Raw genomic sequence first — 16,604 nt, forward strand, 5'->3', positions numbered from 1 at the left:
GCTTTCATTATAAATAACTACATCATCTGCAAAAAGTCTGAGGTTACTGTTAATATCATCTGCAAGGTCATTAATACACAACATGAACAGCAAGGGTCCCAACACACTTTCCTGGGGTACCCCTGAAGTTACTTCTACATCTGACGATGACTGCCCATTCAGGATAACATGCTATGTCCTTGCTACCAAAAAGTCCTCAGTCAAGTCACAAATTTCCCTTTAACCCCATATGATCGAACCTTTGACAACAAGCATAGGTGTGGCACTGAGTCAGATGCTTCTCAGAAGTCAAGAAACACTGTGTCTACCTGACTGTCTTGATCCAAAGCTTTCAGTATGTCATGTGAGAAAAATGCAAGTTGAGTTTCAGGTGACTGATGTTTTTGGAATCCCTGCTGGTTGGCATGGAGGAGGTCATTCTGTTCAAGATACCTCATTATGTTTGAGGTCAGATTATGTTCTAAGATTAAACAACAAATTGATATCAAGGCTATTGCATGGTAGTTTTGTGGATGTACTATTCTTCTTGTAGACAGGTGTGACCTGTGCTTTTTTCCAAGACTGGGCACAATTTTTTGTTCAAGGGATCTACAATAGATGATAGTATGAAGAGGGGCTAACTCACTCGCAAATTCAGTGTAGAATCTGACAGGGATTCCATGGGGCACTGGAGCTTGGTCAGTTTTAATTATTTTAGCTGTTTCTCAACACCACTGACACTAATACTTATTTCATTCATCTTTTCAGTGGTACATGATTGAATTGGGGCAATTCTCCTGGGTTTTCCTTTGTAAAGGAACATTTGAAAACAGAGTTAAACATTTCACTTTTGCTTTGTTGTCCTCAATCTCAGTTCCTGTCTCATTTTCTGAACACTGACTTTGATGCCACTAACAGCCTTTACATACAGTCATAATTTATTTTGGGTTTTGTGAAATATCATTAGACAATATTCTGTTATGGTAGTCACTGAAGGCATCAAGCCTTATTCTTTTGACAGGCAACTGTGTTTATACAACATCTCTCTACCTGTAGTCCTACACTTTGTTTTACATCTCTTATGTAGTAGTTTTTGTTTCTTTAGAATTTCTTTACAGTGAATGTTCCACGAGAGTTCCCTCCCATTATGAACTGTCTACTGGGTACATATCTATCCAGTGACTGGACAACTATTCTTTTAAACTTGAGTCACAGTTCCTCTACATGCTCCCGCTCTGTGCTGAAAGTTTCAAGTTTCTCATTGAGATATGGCACTACTGATTTTTTATCTAGTTTACTCAACATACATATCTTTCGGCTTGTTTTAGTTGTCCTTTGTACTTTGGTAATCATTGTTACCACAACCATGTCATGGTCACGGGCATCAGTTTCAGTGTGGACATCGACCAGATTTACCACCTGATGTATCCAAAATTTTCAAGAACATTTCAGCTCACATCAGGAGATTATAGACAGCTATCCATCATTTGGGATATTTACATTTTTTTAAGTGGTGGGCATAACTGGGCAACTTTCAAATCAATTTAAAAAAAATTGCTTGCTCTGAAGACTACTTTTAGCTGATAGTTCAGAAATCAACTCATGAAGGAAATGTGTTAGATCTAATGGAAAAAAATAGAATTAGTTCCTCTTTAAGGACACACACACACACACACACACACACACACACACACATACTTACAAGCATATCTCACACACACACATGACCACAGTAGTCATGTCTTTGAGTTGTGGTGGTGTGAATATGTGTGTGTGTCGCTTACTTTAGAAGAAGGCCTTTTGGATGAAAGTTCATATCTGCAAGTCCATCTTTATACAGATGATTGCAAGACCTCTGCTGTTCAATATAAAATTTTGAATAAAAACAACTTTCAGCCATCTAAATTTCAAATTGTAATTTTATTTGAGTAACCACCATCTTCAGGCCCCCTGACCGACATGTAGGAAGATTCCCATCTATCTAGAATGAAATTTTCACTCTACAGTGGAGTGTGCATTGATATGAAACTTCCTGTCAGGTTAAAACTGTGTGCCGGACCAAGACTCGAACTCGAGACCTTTGCCTTTCGCGGGCAAGTGCTCTACCAGGAAGTTTCATATCAGTGCACACTCCACTCTAGAGTGAAAATTTCATTCTAGAAACATCCCCCAGGCTGTGGCTAAGCCATGTCTCCGCAATATCCTTTCTTCCAGGAGTGTTAGTTCTGCAAGGTTTGCAGGAGAGCTTCTGTGAAGCTTGGAAGGTAGGAGACGAGGTACTGGTGGAATTAAAGCTGTGAGGACGGGGCGTGAGTGGTGCTTGGGTAGCTCAGTTGGTAGAGCACTGGCCCGTGAAAGGCAAAGGTCACGAATTCGATCTCGGTTCGGCACACAGTTTTAATCTGCCAGAAAGTTTCATTCCCATCTCTCGTCCAGTTGAAACGGGGGCGAGCATTCAGGCCTGGTATCAGTAGATTTTTGGTACCTGGTAATGGGGCAGTCTCATAGATTCATTGCTAATAAAATCAAGTTAATGGAACAGTCGGCAAGTGATGATCAGAGGGATCACGATGTCAAAAATCTACAGATACCAGTCACTGAATGCTGGCTCCTATTTTGACTGGACCATAGGTGGGAATCTTCCTACTCTTTGGACAGGGGGTCTGACGATGGCATAATGTAGCACTTAAACTGCTTGCTCAAATAAAATTACAATTTGAAATTTAGACACCTGTCCTCTATACGGTGAGTAGCAGTCTGTCTTTTTCATAATATTATCATTAAATGTTCTGTGAGGCAGTTACAGAGGAAATATCCCACTCTCAAGGAATAACTGAAATCCTTTATATCTGTGATTAGGCATACAGAGAACCTGTAGCTCAAGTTTAGAAAAATGGCTGATCAATCACTGTACAGATATGTACCTAATTGAACAGTTCGTGATGGGAGGAACCTTTCTTGGTATGTAGTCTCTGTAAAGAAGCAGGGACTACTGCATAATAGATGGAAAACAAAGCAGAGGTTAAAAGATAGAATGAAGCTTCTAGAAACTGCCAGAAAGTTTCAGAGAGATGATGAATGAAATACATTCGGTTGGAGAAAGGCCAGTGCATGAATCTTCAGCAACTGTCATAACCGAATCTACTTGAAAGATCTCTTACAAAATATAAAGTAATACATAAAATAAGGAAAAGGCAACCACTTGCATATAGTGAATTGATGCATGACGCACAGAAACAGATAACAGAAAATAGCATGCACACTACCTTTTTTTCTAGCCAAAGAACACACATTTCCACACAAAACCACAGACACACCCAAATGCGCACTCCTGTGGCCACAACAAGACTGATTATTGATACTTGATTATTGAAAGCAATTGCGTGAGCTGATGGAGATGAGGAGGGCTGTAGGGAAGGACTCAAGAAGGCGTAGCAGAGAGATGCAGCTTTTTGAAGGGATGAATCTGCAGCTGCACAACAAGATGTAAAGAGCACAGGGAATAGAGCAAAAAGAGATGTGAAAAGTGCGAGTAGGAGGAAAATTGGAGAAAGATGAAGATGAAGAGAAGAGTAGATGGGAGATGGGTTGGAGAGAGAGAGAGAGAGAGAGAGAGAACCTGGGAAGGAGAGGGAGAAGTGGTAGGATGAGGCAGTGCATCATCTGGATGGAGAAGGAATGGTGTGGACAGAAGATGGAAGGGAAAAAGTATAATGAGACAGTGGGTACAGGTTAGTGGAGGGTTAGGCCAGGGGAACTGTGAAAGATCAGAAAAACCTGTGTTGGAAGGGAGTATTCAAATGACCTGTGTAGTGAAGCAGCTGTTGAAGTCATTTGTGTTGTTGCGTGCAGCATGTTGTGTTTGCAGTTTGCCACAGTTTGGCCATGCCCATTTATGCAAATAGGCAGTTGATTACTTGTCATGCCCACACAGAATGCTGTATAGTAATTGCAGCATAGCTGGTATATAACACAGGTGCTTTCGCACAGGGCCCTTCCTTTCATTGGATAAGAAATCCCTCTGATAGATGCTGTAGTAGGTTGTGGATGGGTGTACGGGACAGATCTTGCATCTGGACTGCCCACCCAAGGAGTGCAGGATGACAAGGAACAATGCTTTGGAGGATGTGGGTAAGATATCCTTCACCTCTGAGCATGGTGAGAGGTGTTAAGAGCACTGGTGGAGGATGTGATTGAGCTTTTCAAGGTCACGGTGATGCTGGGTAATCAGAGGAATGCTAGTCGGGGGCTGGTTAACGGGTTTACTGGTTTTAGAGGAGTAAATGGCACAGAAGATTTGTTTATGGATGGGCAGGGTAGAACATTGTCTTAGTAAAGGCTCTTGTAAAACTATCGATATATTTTGGCAACTCCTGCTTTCCGCTGCAGATGTGGCTTTCACTGCAGATGCGGTGTCCACGGATGTCGAGGCTGTAAGGAAGAGACTTTCTGACATGGAACAGGTGACATGTCAAAGTGGAGGTACAGTTGGTGGTTGGTGCATTTGATATGGATAGACTTATTTATGGAGCCATCTGAGAGGAGACTGACTTTTAGGAAGGTGGATCGATGAGTTGAGAAGGACCAGGTGAAGCAGTTTTGGGAATAGATGCAGAGGTTATGAAGAAAAGAGCAAAGGTTGTCCTTATTGTGGGAACAGATCATGAAAGTCTAATCAATGAATCTGAATCAGACAAGAGGTTTTAGGTGATGATTGGATAGGAAGTATTTGTCAGATGGCCCATAGATCTAAATAAGTTGGCATAGGACAGTGCCATGTGAGTACCCATGGCAGTACCATTTTCTTTCTTCTTCTTCTTCTTCTTCTTCTTCTTCTTCTCTCTTTTTTAAAGATTTGGCCTGAAATAACTGTGGGGCAGGATGTGGTTGGCTAGGAGGAATAGGAAAGAGGTGGTGGGTTTGGGAACAGCAGTAGTGCTTCATGGCCACAAGGATGGTGTACAAGGATGTCATATCCTTAGTGGCCAATGAGGAGTCTTGTGGTAACAGGACAGAAACTGTGGAGAGGTGGTGAAGGAAGTGAGCAGTGTCTTGAATGTAGGATGGGAGATTACAGACAATAGTTTGGAGGTGTTGGACAACAAAGGAGTTCATTCTGTCAGAGCATTATACCCAGCCACAATGGGGTAACCAGTCAGGAGACTGGTGGGACTGGGCTTGTGGAGTAGGTAAAAGGAAGGAGTGTGCAGAACTTCTGGTGTGAGGAGCTGCTTGAGGTCATGTTGGTCTTCTGTGATAGGATCATGGTAGTAAGATTTGTATACAGTGGAATCAGAAAGTTGGCAGAGATCCTCAGCCACTTAGTCACTTTGATTCATGACCACTGTGATGAAACCTTTCTCTTCAGGGTGGATGGTACGGAATGGATTGTTGTTTTTCAGGTTAGAGCAAGCAGGATGTTCCATAGGAGTGATGTTGGAGTCTCTCGGGAGAGGTTTAGGAATGGAAGGTGAGACCATGTTAGAAATTGCAAATTCCTGAAAGCTGGAAGTGGATCACTGTTAGAAGGAGGTTGGGACTGTCTTAAATATGCTTCCATATGTGGATTTGGTTGTCTGTTGTCAGTGAGGTGAGGGGTGAAGAAATATATCCAATGCAAAGAATGAGTAAAGGAAAGGACATCTTTTACAAGTCCAATGTGGTTGAAATTAGGTTTAGGGCCTTAGAAAGGGCAGACAGTTCTGCAGGGGTTAGAGAGTTTTGACAAAAAATTTGACAACAGTCTCACAGGATATGTGTTCAAGTGTAGTGCGTTTTGCGGAAGGTGGATGAAGTTTTTGGGGATGTGGAAGACAGACTAAGTCAGGAAGGCATGGGCATGGAGATACGAGAGGTTGACAGGGGTTGGGGGGAGAGTTGGATCAGAATGGTAGTCCCATGCAGGCATAAAACAGGAGTAGCTGGGACAGTTTCGTCAGATTGTGCTTGGAATGCTGTTCCAGCTGTTGAAGGGTAAAAGATTCTATTGCAGTGATGGGATTCGGAAAGTTAGGGTCACAGAGTACAAGGATCTTGCAAAATGTATACAGGGTGTCAAGTAGTGTTCGAGCTTGAATTTTACATTTGCGAAGGACCAGATAGGTGATAGTGAGACACTGGTGTAAATGGAAGAGGTGAAGGTTCTTGTGGTAGGGTGGGTGACAACCCGAGATGCCAGTTTTAATGGTAAGTCCATTAGGTGCAGTACCAGGTGCCAGACTGGATTTTAAGAAGAGTATGTGTGATGGGAGTTTTGCAAGGTCAATACACTGTGTTCAAAACACTGCTCACTTCCTTCACTGCCTGTCTACAGTTCCTGTCACATTATCACCAGAATCCTTGTTACTTACTGTGGACATGACATCCTTGTACACCAAATGTCTTGTACTCTCTTTTAAAAGCAGTCTTAAGGTCAATATTGCCTCATTCATATGTTTGTCCATATCAACCACCAACACTACCTCCACTTTGACAGCTGTCACATGTTCCACTTCCAAAAGTCTCTTCCTCACAGCTTTGCCATCTGTGGACATTGCACCTGCAGTGGAAAGCAGGAATTGTCAAAATATACTGGTAACCTTACTGATAAAATTCTGTCCACTACATCCATAAACAAATCTCCTATACCATTTGCTCCTTTGATACCAGTAAACCTGTGATTATGCAGTATCACCCTGGCCTTGAAAAACTCAATCACATTCTCCACCATGGCTTCGAATTCTCTCACCATGCTCTGAGATGAGGGATATGCTACCCCTCCTTGTCTCAATAGACAATATTAGCCCATTGCATACACTTCCATATACCACTCTTAATTGAGCATGTTAGGCCTAGGGATCTATGTGATGCACTACATAGATTCAGTGTTTCCCCACAGTCATGAACATTGCTGCTATTAGTTGAAGGAAACCTCATTCTATCAGTGTGTCTTTGATTAGAACCTATCCCAGTCTGAGCCACTTGATAATCTCATCATCACTCTTGCATGCCACCTGATAGCTTTCTTGGAGACAGGATCAATCCCTAGGGGTTGTATGAGTGTACAGTCGATTTTTTCTCCTGGGCTGTTCTGGGTGTGGTGGTGATTTCCCTGGCAGTACTGTGAGACCATTTCTAGCACATCTCCTTTGAACTCTCTGGGGATGCATTAGTGGCCCTATTCCAGACAGTATTTATTAATTGTATGCAGAATTTGAAGTGTCGGCAGAAGTGCCGACACCGTGTAGTTTGAGAAGACCGAAATGCACGCTATAAGCTCACGCAGGCTGGCGTGAGGTCTGAAACAGGATACGTAATGAATGCTATAAAGAAAAGTACGTAGCTTCTGGAATACTTAACTTTAATTCATAATTTGTGTACATCATTCTTGATGAGACATGCTTCATACGATAACTATCAATTGCTATGGCGCCTTGCTAGGCCGTAGCCCTTGACTTAGCTGAAGGCTATTCTAACTATCTGCTCTGCAAATGAGCGAGGCTTCGTCAGTGTGCATCGCTAGCTAAGTCGTCCGTACAACTGGGGCGAGTGCTAGTCCATCTCTCGAGACCTGCCGTGTGGTGGCGCTCGGTCTGCGATCACTGACAGTGGCGACACGCGGGTCCGACATGTACTAATGGACCGCGCGGCCGATTTAAAGCTACCACCTAGCAAGTGTGGTGTCTGGCGGTGACACCACAGAATTTAGGCATAGCGAATGTTTCACAATACAGCTGGTGAGTTAACTGCTACGTCAACTTGTTTCAAGCTCAGGTTTGTTTATTTTTGTTTATTCTGCAATAGCACAGTGGCAGAGTGGTCGTCTGCAGTGCAGAAGGATGTGCACCATATCAGGAAAGAAAACAAAGGATATCGTGTAGGTGCCGCAGTCCATTTATCTACTGTATCTTACATTTGCAGGGGAATGATGAGTGAATTTGTATCTCTTTTTTTTTTCACTAGTTGAATGTAATCCTGTACTCATGCATTGCTGCATGTGTTCCAAAGTGATGACTGATAACTTTTTTGAAAATATTCAACTTTCAGTGTTGTTAAAACACCTATTCAACAGAAGATATAGTATTAAAAAAAATTAAATAATTGAAATACACACTTTACCATTAAATCTGAGTAAAGTTAATTAAAATTTTTGTGACTCTTTTACTGGAAAGCCAACATTTTTAACATTTAAATGCACTGTATTATACATTTTAAAAATTTAAATGCTGGTATGATACAATAAAATAAATGACACTCCACTGACAAACCAAATTCTTCCCACAGCTGTAACAGCAATGCAAAACCACCTCCTCCTATTAAAGTTTTGCTTGCTGGTTCTGACAGTTTTGTGAATTCAGTATTAAGGCTCTATGTGGACCAGCTGTCCTTGAAGCCGCCTGACTGGCAGAACTACATCAAATTCCTCATAGTTCCTTTAGGTAAAGTATTTATATAGCTGACAGATTTTATTATATCACAAGTAGAAACATAGTTTCTTAACAGGGATGCTACAAACATTAATTGTATAATAGTTTAGTTGGATCATATAACAATGTAATCATTGTGTAACATAATTTTATTAATATTTTATGATGATTATGACAGCTTTTTTTATATTCATTGATAAATGATTGCTCTCCCAGAAGCCTTCACTTAGCAGACAGGATGAGAAAATCCAGCCGGCCAGTGTTGCCGAGCGGTTCTAGGCACTTCAGTCTGGAACCGCGTGACAGCTACGGTCGCAGGTTCGAATCCTGCCTCGGGCATGGATGTGTGTGATGTCTTTAGGTTAGATAGGTTTAAGTAGTTCTAAGTTCTAGGGGACTGATGACCTCAGATGTTAAGTCCCATGCTGCTCAGAGCCATTTGAACCATTTTTTGAGAAAATCCATTTTTCATTTCATCCTGTCTGGTAAGTCTTCCTTGACACAATATTGAGGGTGACTTTCCCTGTATATGCAAGCCTTTCCAGTCTCTTTTCCTCCAATATTTTCTTGCTTTTTGCCAGAAAAAATGGACACCTGGTTCCAAAAGCCTTCTTTGTGTATCTGTCAACTATCAGGTTATGAGTAGACACACTGTCTTTTTGCCTTCATCTCATTTTTACCTTTGAGTCCACCAACTCAGCATTGGCTTTGCATCCTCTTTCTTTTCATACTCACATATGTTTCTTATTTATCATTTACATATTTATCGTTTACATGTCCCCCTCCCCCTCCACATTTCACCTAATTTTTTTTACATGTATGTTTTGCTTCACCGCTTCATCCCCATTTTATCGTTAATTTATGTATGGCTTACCAACCGCTTTTTCTGCCATTTATCATCACTCATATTGTAGATTTAGCATTACAGTGTTAGTTTCTCAATTATTCTCACCTTCTGTGTGTACTATCTGTGATACAGCTTCTTAGATGACTTTGAGGAATGACTTCTTACCTTTTTTTCTCTTAATACTCTTGTTCTCTTCATGACTGGTGTACGACGATCTCATTCCAAAAACTTAACCCATTTGAATTTTTACGTTTTACTCTGGAGTTGCTACTTTCTTACATGTTACTAAGTAGGCATTTTATCTCTTTCTATTCATTTGAAGTTTCATATTGGCATGTTCTCTCCTGAATAAATAAATTTAACTTCTCATTAGGATATCTTGCATTACTGATTATATTTATGAGGTATTAACACTTGTAGCATACCATTTCTACATTGAACAAGATTTAATAACTAGCAGCTATGATTTCCCACAGGACAATAGTGAAACTGAAACGCCAATTTGCTTATTTTTGAAGTCTGCACAGCTTTATTTTTGTAGGCAACAACACATTAGCTCGGTATCTGGGATCTTTGGATGCCGTATATGCCTCTGCATTCACAGTGGATAGCTGGAAGGAACTTTTAGAACATGCAGAGCTACAAAAGACTGACTGCCAAGAAATGCTCAATAGGGTTCATCGTTATCTGCATAATGCGAGTGCCATTCTTCAACTGCCAATTGCTGAAGCGATGATAACTTATAAAGAGAAAAGGTACTTTTATAGTCTTTGCTATGTTGTATATTATTATCGTGTTGATTTTATTAGTTACTAAAATACAGATTAACATACTAGTAAGCCCTGCACATTTGTACTAATTTAAAGTACTAAAAAGATGCACGTTTTATGAATTACTACTATAAGTATGTTACATTTTAATCCACCGACATTCATGACGATTTTTATTTTTAACAGCTCAGACGATGAATCTTCTCAAATATTTATACCTTTCATCAACGTAAGTATGCATAATTTACTACGTAAATTAATCTGCTTTCGACAGCCTTACATGATTTGTATAAATGTTTCAAGCATTAGTTATCAATGAAATAATTTTTAAGAGAAGTCTCTGTCTGACCAACAAAGATATTTTCCTTCATGGAAATCAGCAATAGTCTACACGAAAATATAATTTCAGCTTAATATTTTAATATCTATTAGTGCTTCGTATTTGAAAACAGTGTACAGTCAATGTTATTATATCGTTGTTGTGGAGGTGGTTGTTGTCATTCTTGTTGTGTTCTTCACTCCAGAGACTGGTTTGATACATCTCTATAAGCTAGTTTATTGTGTGCCAGCCTCTTCATCTCTGAACAACTACTACAACCTACATATATTTGAACCTGCATTATGTAGTCAAGCCTTGACCACTCTCTACAGTTTTTATCCCAAAACTTCCCTCAAATTCCTTGTTGCTGCAGAATGTATCCTATCATCCAACCCCTTCTTTCTTGCTTGCACCATAAATTTCTTTTTTTCCCAATTCAGTACAGTGACTCCTCGTTAGCTACTCAATCTACCCATCTAATCTTCAGCATTCTCCTGTAGCGCCCTGAAAAGCTTCTATTCTCTTTTTGTTTGCTACCCTCCAGACAAATACATTCAGAAAAACTTCCTAACACTTTAATCAGTATTAGATGATAACAAATTCCTCCTTTTCAGTAATGCATTTCTCTATCTTATATCCTTTCTACTCCAGCCATCATCAATTACATTGCTGCCCAAATAGCAAAACTCATTTACTACTTGTACTGTCTCATTTCCTTATGTAAGTGTCTCAGCATCACCTGATTTAATCCAACTACTTTCTGTGACCCTTTTTTCACTTTTGTCGATGTTCATCGTATAATCTCTTTTCGCAACACTACCCATTTCATTCGACTGATCATCCGAGTCCTTTACTGTCTCTGACAGAATTGCAAATCTCAATGTTCTTATTTGTTCTCTGTGAGTCTTAATTCTTTCTCTTAATTTTTCTTTGGTTTTATTTTCTGCTCCCCAATGTACAGATCGGATAGCATCAAGGATAGGCTACGACCCTGTCTCACTCCCTTCTGGACTATTGCTTTGCTTTCCTGCCCTTTGAACTCTTTGTAACTGCAGTCTGGTTTCTATACAAGTTCTAAATAACGTTTTGCTTCTTCTATTTTACCCATGCAGCATTTCTCCAGAACCTAAACTGATCTTCCCCAAAGGTGGCTTCTGCAAGTTTATCCATTTTCATGTAGATAATTTGTGTCAGTATTTTACAAATATGACTTGTTAAACTGATAGTTCAGTAATATCCGTACCTGTCACCAACTGCTTTCTTTGGAATTGGAATTATTACATTATTATTAAAGTCTGATGGTATTTCACATGTCTCATACAATATCTGGCCATCAGGCTCCAGCTCTCGGTGGAGAATCTTGTGCATCACATGGGACATTCTCGGGGATGTTTTGCCAGTAGACTCTATTTCAAGGCACCTCCTAGTGCACCCAATGTGGTGGGTCCACTCTCACAGCAGGGTGAGTGGTAGGTTGTAACGCATTCACGTCCGCTTGAGGGAGAGGGCCAATGTGGACACTGGCCGCATGGCCTCGCCCATCCACCCTGTGAGTGGACAGGTGGCTGCTCCTACAGCAGGATCTGAGCAGGCACGGGCGAGGGGGTTAGTAGTTATTGGGAGCTCCAGTGTTATGTGCTTTATGGAGCCTCTTATGCAGATAGCATTCAGGGTGGAAAGAAAGCCAGTGTGCACTCATTTAGTCTGCTGGGGGGCCTCATCCGAGATGTGGAGGTGGCCTCGCCTGTGGCTATCGAGCGTGGAGGCTGCAGTCGTCTGCTAGTTGTGGCTCACGTCAGCACCGACGGTGCCTGTCACGTGGGTTCTGAGGCCATCCTCAGTCCGTACAGGTGGCTGATGGAGGTGGTGAACACTGTTGGCCTCACAAGCAGGGTGCAGGCAGAGCTCACAAGTTGCAATGTTGTTCCCAGGGTTGATCGAGGTCCTTTGGATCGGATCCGAGTGGAGGATCTCGACCAAAGGCTTCGTCAACTCTGTGATTGTCTTGGCTGCAGATTCCTAGATCTGCATTATCGTGTTAGGGTTAGTAGGACTGCCCTCGATAGGCCAGGGGTGCAGTACACAGAGGAAGCAGCTACTCGGGTAGCACAGTACTTGTGGAATGCACGTAAGGGTTTTTAGGCTAGGCAATAGTATGAGGTGCTCTGTTGAACACTTGGCAGTTGATATGCAGTAAGGGAAGTCTAATGGTGTTCAGAATAAACACACTTTCAACTGTCATAATTTTGTCAGCAAACTGACATAGTAGTCGTAATCAAGTTTCCGAATTTTCTGCCCTCTGGGAGAGTTCTCACGCTAAAATTATTCTTGGAACCGAGAGCTGGCTGAAATCCGAAGTGGGAAGCTCTGAGATATTTAGTGAGCACTGGAACGTATATTGGAAAGACAGATTAGAGGCCGTAGGAGAGGGAGTGTTAGTTGAGTGTACAGTGGAGTTACCTGGTCATGTATAACAGGTGTAGGTGAAACTAAATTAATTGTTGGATGTTTTTACCAGTCACCCAATTTTGCTGTGACAGTTCTAGAGTCATTCAAAGAAAGTCTGTAGTCAATATCGCATAAAAACCCAGGTTGTGCAATATGAATTGGAGGTGACTAACCTACTGAGTATAGACTGGGATGTCTGGGATTCATTGCTGGGGATACAGACAGACAGTCATGCGAAATACTTTCGAACACATTTTCTGATGAAAACACTCTTGAGCAGCTAGTTTGGCAGCCTGCATGCAGTGGAAATATGTTAGATCTGGTAGCTACCAATAGGCTGGACCTTACAGACAATAACAGTTAGAAATGGGGATTAGTGATCATGATGTCATTATAGCAACTATGATTACAAAAGTTAATAAATCAGTCGAGAAGGCTAGCAGAATGTGTCTGCTAGATAGAGCAAATAGGCAGTTGTTAGTATCTTACTTAGACAGTGAACTGGCATCAGTTATTCCAGTAAGATGGATGTAAAGGAATTATAGGCAAAGTGTAAGCAGATTGTAAACTGTGGTCTGGGGGGTTATGTGCTTAGTAAGTGGACAAAGGATGGAAAAGACCACCATGCTTTAATAATGAAATTCAAAGGATGCTGAGGAAGCAGAGGCTGTTGCATTTGTGGCTGAAAAGGGACCACACAAATGACAACAAGTGAAGGTTAGTAGAGATTTGTGGAACTATGGAATGATCTATGTATGAAGCATACGACTACCACTGTCACATCTCTGCAAAAGACCTGGCAGAGAACCCAAGAAAATTCTGGTCTTATGTAAAATCACTAAGTAGGTCTAAGGCTTCCATTCAGTCCCTTGTTGATCTGTCTGGTGTGGCAGTTGAAGACAGCAAAACAAAAGCTAAAGTTTTAAATTTCATGTTCAAGAAATCGGTCACACAGGAGAATCATACAAACATACATCATTTGACCATTAGACAGGCTTTCATATGGATGACATAGTAATAAGCATACCTCGCGTAGAGAAACAGTTGAAAGATTTAAGCAAATAAATCACCATGACTGGATGGAATCCCAGTTCTGTAATTCAGAGAGTACTCTATGGCATAGGCCCCTTACCTAGCTTGCATTTATTGTGAATGTATCACCAGCACAAGTGACGCCAGTATAATAGAAGGGTAGGTGAACAGACTCGCAAAATTATGGACCAATATAACTTACTTCCGTTTGCCGCAGAATCTTTGAACATAATCTCAGTTCGAATATAATAAACTTTCTTGAGACTGAGATCCTTATGTCGATGAATCAGCATCATTTAAGGAAGCATCGCTTGTGCAAAACTCAGCTTGCCCTTTTCTCAGATGATATACTGTGAGCAATGGATGAAAGGCAACAGGCAGATTACATATTTCTAGAAAGCATTTTACAAGGTGCCCCATTGCAGGCTGTTAAGAAAGGTACAAGCTTATGGGACAAGATCACAGACATGAGAGTGGCTCGAAGACGTCTTAAGTTATAGAACCCAGTATGTTGTCCGTGACAGCGAATATTCATCAGAGGCAAGGGTATTGTCAGCAGTGCCCCAGGGAAGTGTGATAGGACCACTGTTGTTCTCTACATACATAAATGATTTGGCAGATAGGGTGGGTAGCAATCTGCGGTTGTTTGATGATGATGATGCTGTGGTGTACGGTAAGGTGTTGAAGTTGAGTGGCTGTTGGAAGATACAAGATGACTTAGACAAAATTTACAGTTGGTATGATGAACGGCAGCTAGCTCTAAATGTGGAAAAATGTAAGCTTATGTAGATGAGTAGGAAGATCAAACCTGTACTGTTTGGATAAAGTATTGCTAGTCCTGTTTGATACAGTCAATTCATTTAAATATCTGGGTATAACATCGCAAAACGATATGAAATGTAATGAACATGTGAGAACTGTGGTAGGGAAGGCGATTGGTTGACTTTGGTTTATTGGGAGATTTTAAGGGAAGAGTGGTTCACCTGTAAAGGAGACAGCATATAGGATACTGGTGCAATGTATTCTTGAGTACTGCTTGAGTGTTTAGGATCCATACAAGGTTGGACTGAAGGGAGACATTGAATCATTTCAGAGGCGGGTTGCTAAATTTGTTACCGGTACGTTCGAACAACATGTAAGTGTTACGGAGATCCTTCACGAACTCAAACAGGTATTGCTGGAGGGAAGGCAATGTTCTTTTTAAGAAACACTATTGAAAAAATTTAGTGAACCAACATTTGAAGCTGACTGCCAAACGACTCCGCTGCCGCCAACATACACAAGGACCATGAAGATAAGATACAAGAAATTAGGGCTTATATGGAGGCACATACACAGTCATTTTTCACGCACTCTATTTGTGAGTGGAATAAGAAAGGAAATTACTAGTAGTGTTACAGTGTATCTATGTAGATGTACATGTAGAACAGTTTTTTCGTGGCTTTTTCTCCCAAGGATATCAACAATTGTCAAGGAATGTCATCTACTCCAGTGGCCTTGTTTTTTATTTAGATCTTTCTGTGATCTATCAAATTCTCCTTGCAAATATATATTTACCATCTCAGCTTCATCTACTTCCCTCCCCCTTCCGCCTCTATAATATGGCTTTGCAGTTCATTTCCCCTGTATAACCCTCTATATATTCCTTCTGCTTTTGAGGTTTCCCCTCTTAACGTAGTATTGGCTTCCATCTGAGCTCTTGATTTTCATACAGATGGTTTGCTTTTCCTCAAAGTGCTCTTTGATTTTCCTGTAGGCGGCATCTGTCTTACCCCTATTTATACCTGAATCTACAGCCTTGTATTTGCCCTCTAGCCACTCCTGCATAGCCATTTTGCATTTTCAGTCAATTTAATTTTTTTTAGATGTCTGTATTTTGTTTTGCCTGCTTTGTTTGCTGCATGTTTATATAGTCATCTTTCATCAATTAAATTGAACATTTCCTGTGATATCCAAGGGTTTCTACTAGGCGTTGTCTTCTTACCTTTCTGATCCTTTGCTGCCTTCACTGTTTCATCTCTCAAAGCTACCCATTCATCTTTTACTCCAGTCCTTTCCCTCGTTTCAGTCAAACATTACTATTGCTCCCTTTGAAAGTTTCAACACCCCTGGTTCTGTTAACTCATCCAGATCCCATATCCTTATTTTCCTATCTTTTTGCTGTTTCTTCAGTTTTCACTCACACTTCATAACCAATAAATTATGATCAGAGTCCACATCTGCCCCCAAAAATGTCATACAATTTAAAATTTGGTTTCTAAATCAGTCTTACCTACAATCTTTTTACATGATTGTTAAACCACTTCTTGGCTCTGATTATGTTAAGGTCTGTGCTAAATTCTGACAGGCACGTTTCTCTTTCATTCCTTTCCCACAGTCCATATTCTCCAACTATTTTTTCTTTCCTCCTCCTCCTCCTCCTCCTCCTCCTCCTCCTCCTTCCTACCACCAATTTCCAGTCCCCCATCATAATTAAATTTTCCTTCTCTTAACTGTCAAAATAATTTCTTTTATTTCAATCTGTTCATTGTCTACAGACCTAGTGGTATATAAACTTGTACTGCTGTGGTGAGGTGTGTTGGCTTCATATTGATGTTGGCTACAATAATGCATGCACTACAGTGTCCACAGTACTTTATCCTCATTCCTATTTTCTTAGCCATTATTTTGCCTTCTCCTGTATTACCATTATTGGATTTTGTGTTTATATCCCTGTGGCCATTTGAGCAGAAGTCTGTTCCTCCTGCCTCTCCATATCACTAATTTCTACCATATTCAGTCTATCCATTTCCCTTTGTAAATTT

The 16,604-nt window shown here is 40.8% G+C and overlaps 1 protein-coding gene across 7 annotated transcripts in view; it reads left to right on the forward strand.

The window, feature by feature from the left end:
• LOC126202245 (phosphofurin acidic cluster sorting protein 2) overlaps window positions 1-16,604 on the forward strand; it is a 732,246-nt gene that overhangs the window by 637,946 nt on the left and 77,696 nt on the right. For all 7 annotated transcript variants that reach the window (XM_049936847.1, XM_049936849.1, XM_049936850.1 and 4 more), the window contains 3 exons: window positions 8,242-8,396; window positions 9,773-9,986; window positions 10,188-10,230. In XM_049936847.1, coding sequence (XP_049792804.1) covers window positions 8,242-8,396; window positions 9,773-9,986; window positions 10,188-10,230 — 412 coding nt within the window. The remainder of the gene's footprint in view (window positions 1-8,241; window positions 8,397-9,772; window positions 9,987-10,187; window positions 10,231-16,604) is intronic.

Source organism: Schistocerca nitens, chromosome 1 (genome assembly GCF_023898315.1).
Source record: "Schistocerca nitens isolate TAMUIC-IGC-003100 chromosome 1, iqSchNite1.1, whole genome shotgun sequence".
Classification (NCBI taxonomy): Eukaryota; Metazoa; Arthropoda; class Insecta; order Orthoptera; family Acrididae; genus Schistocerca; species Schistocerca nitens.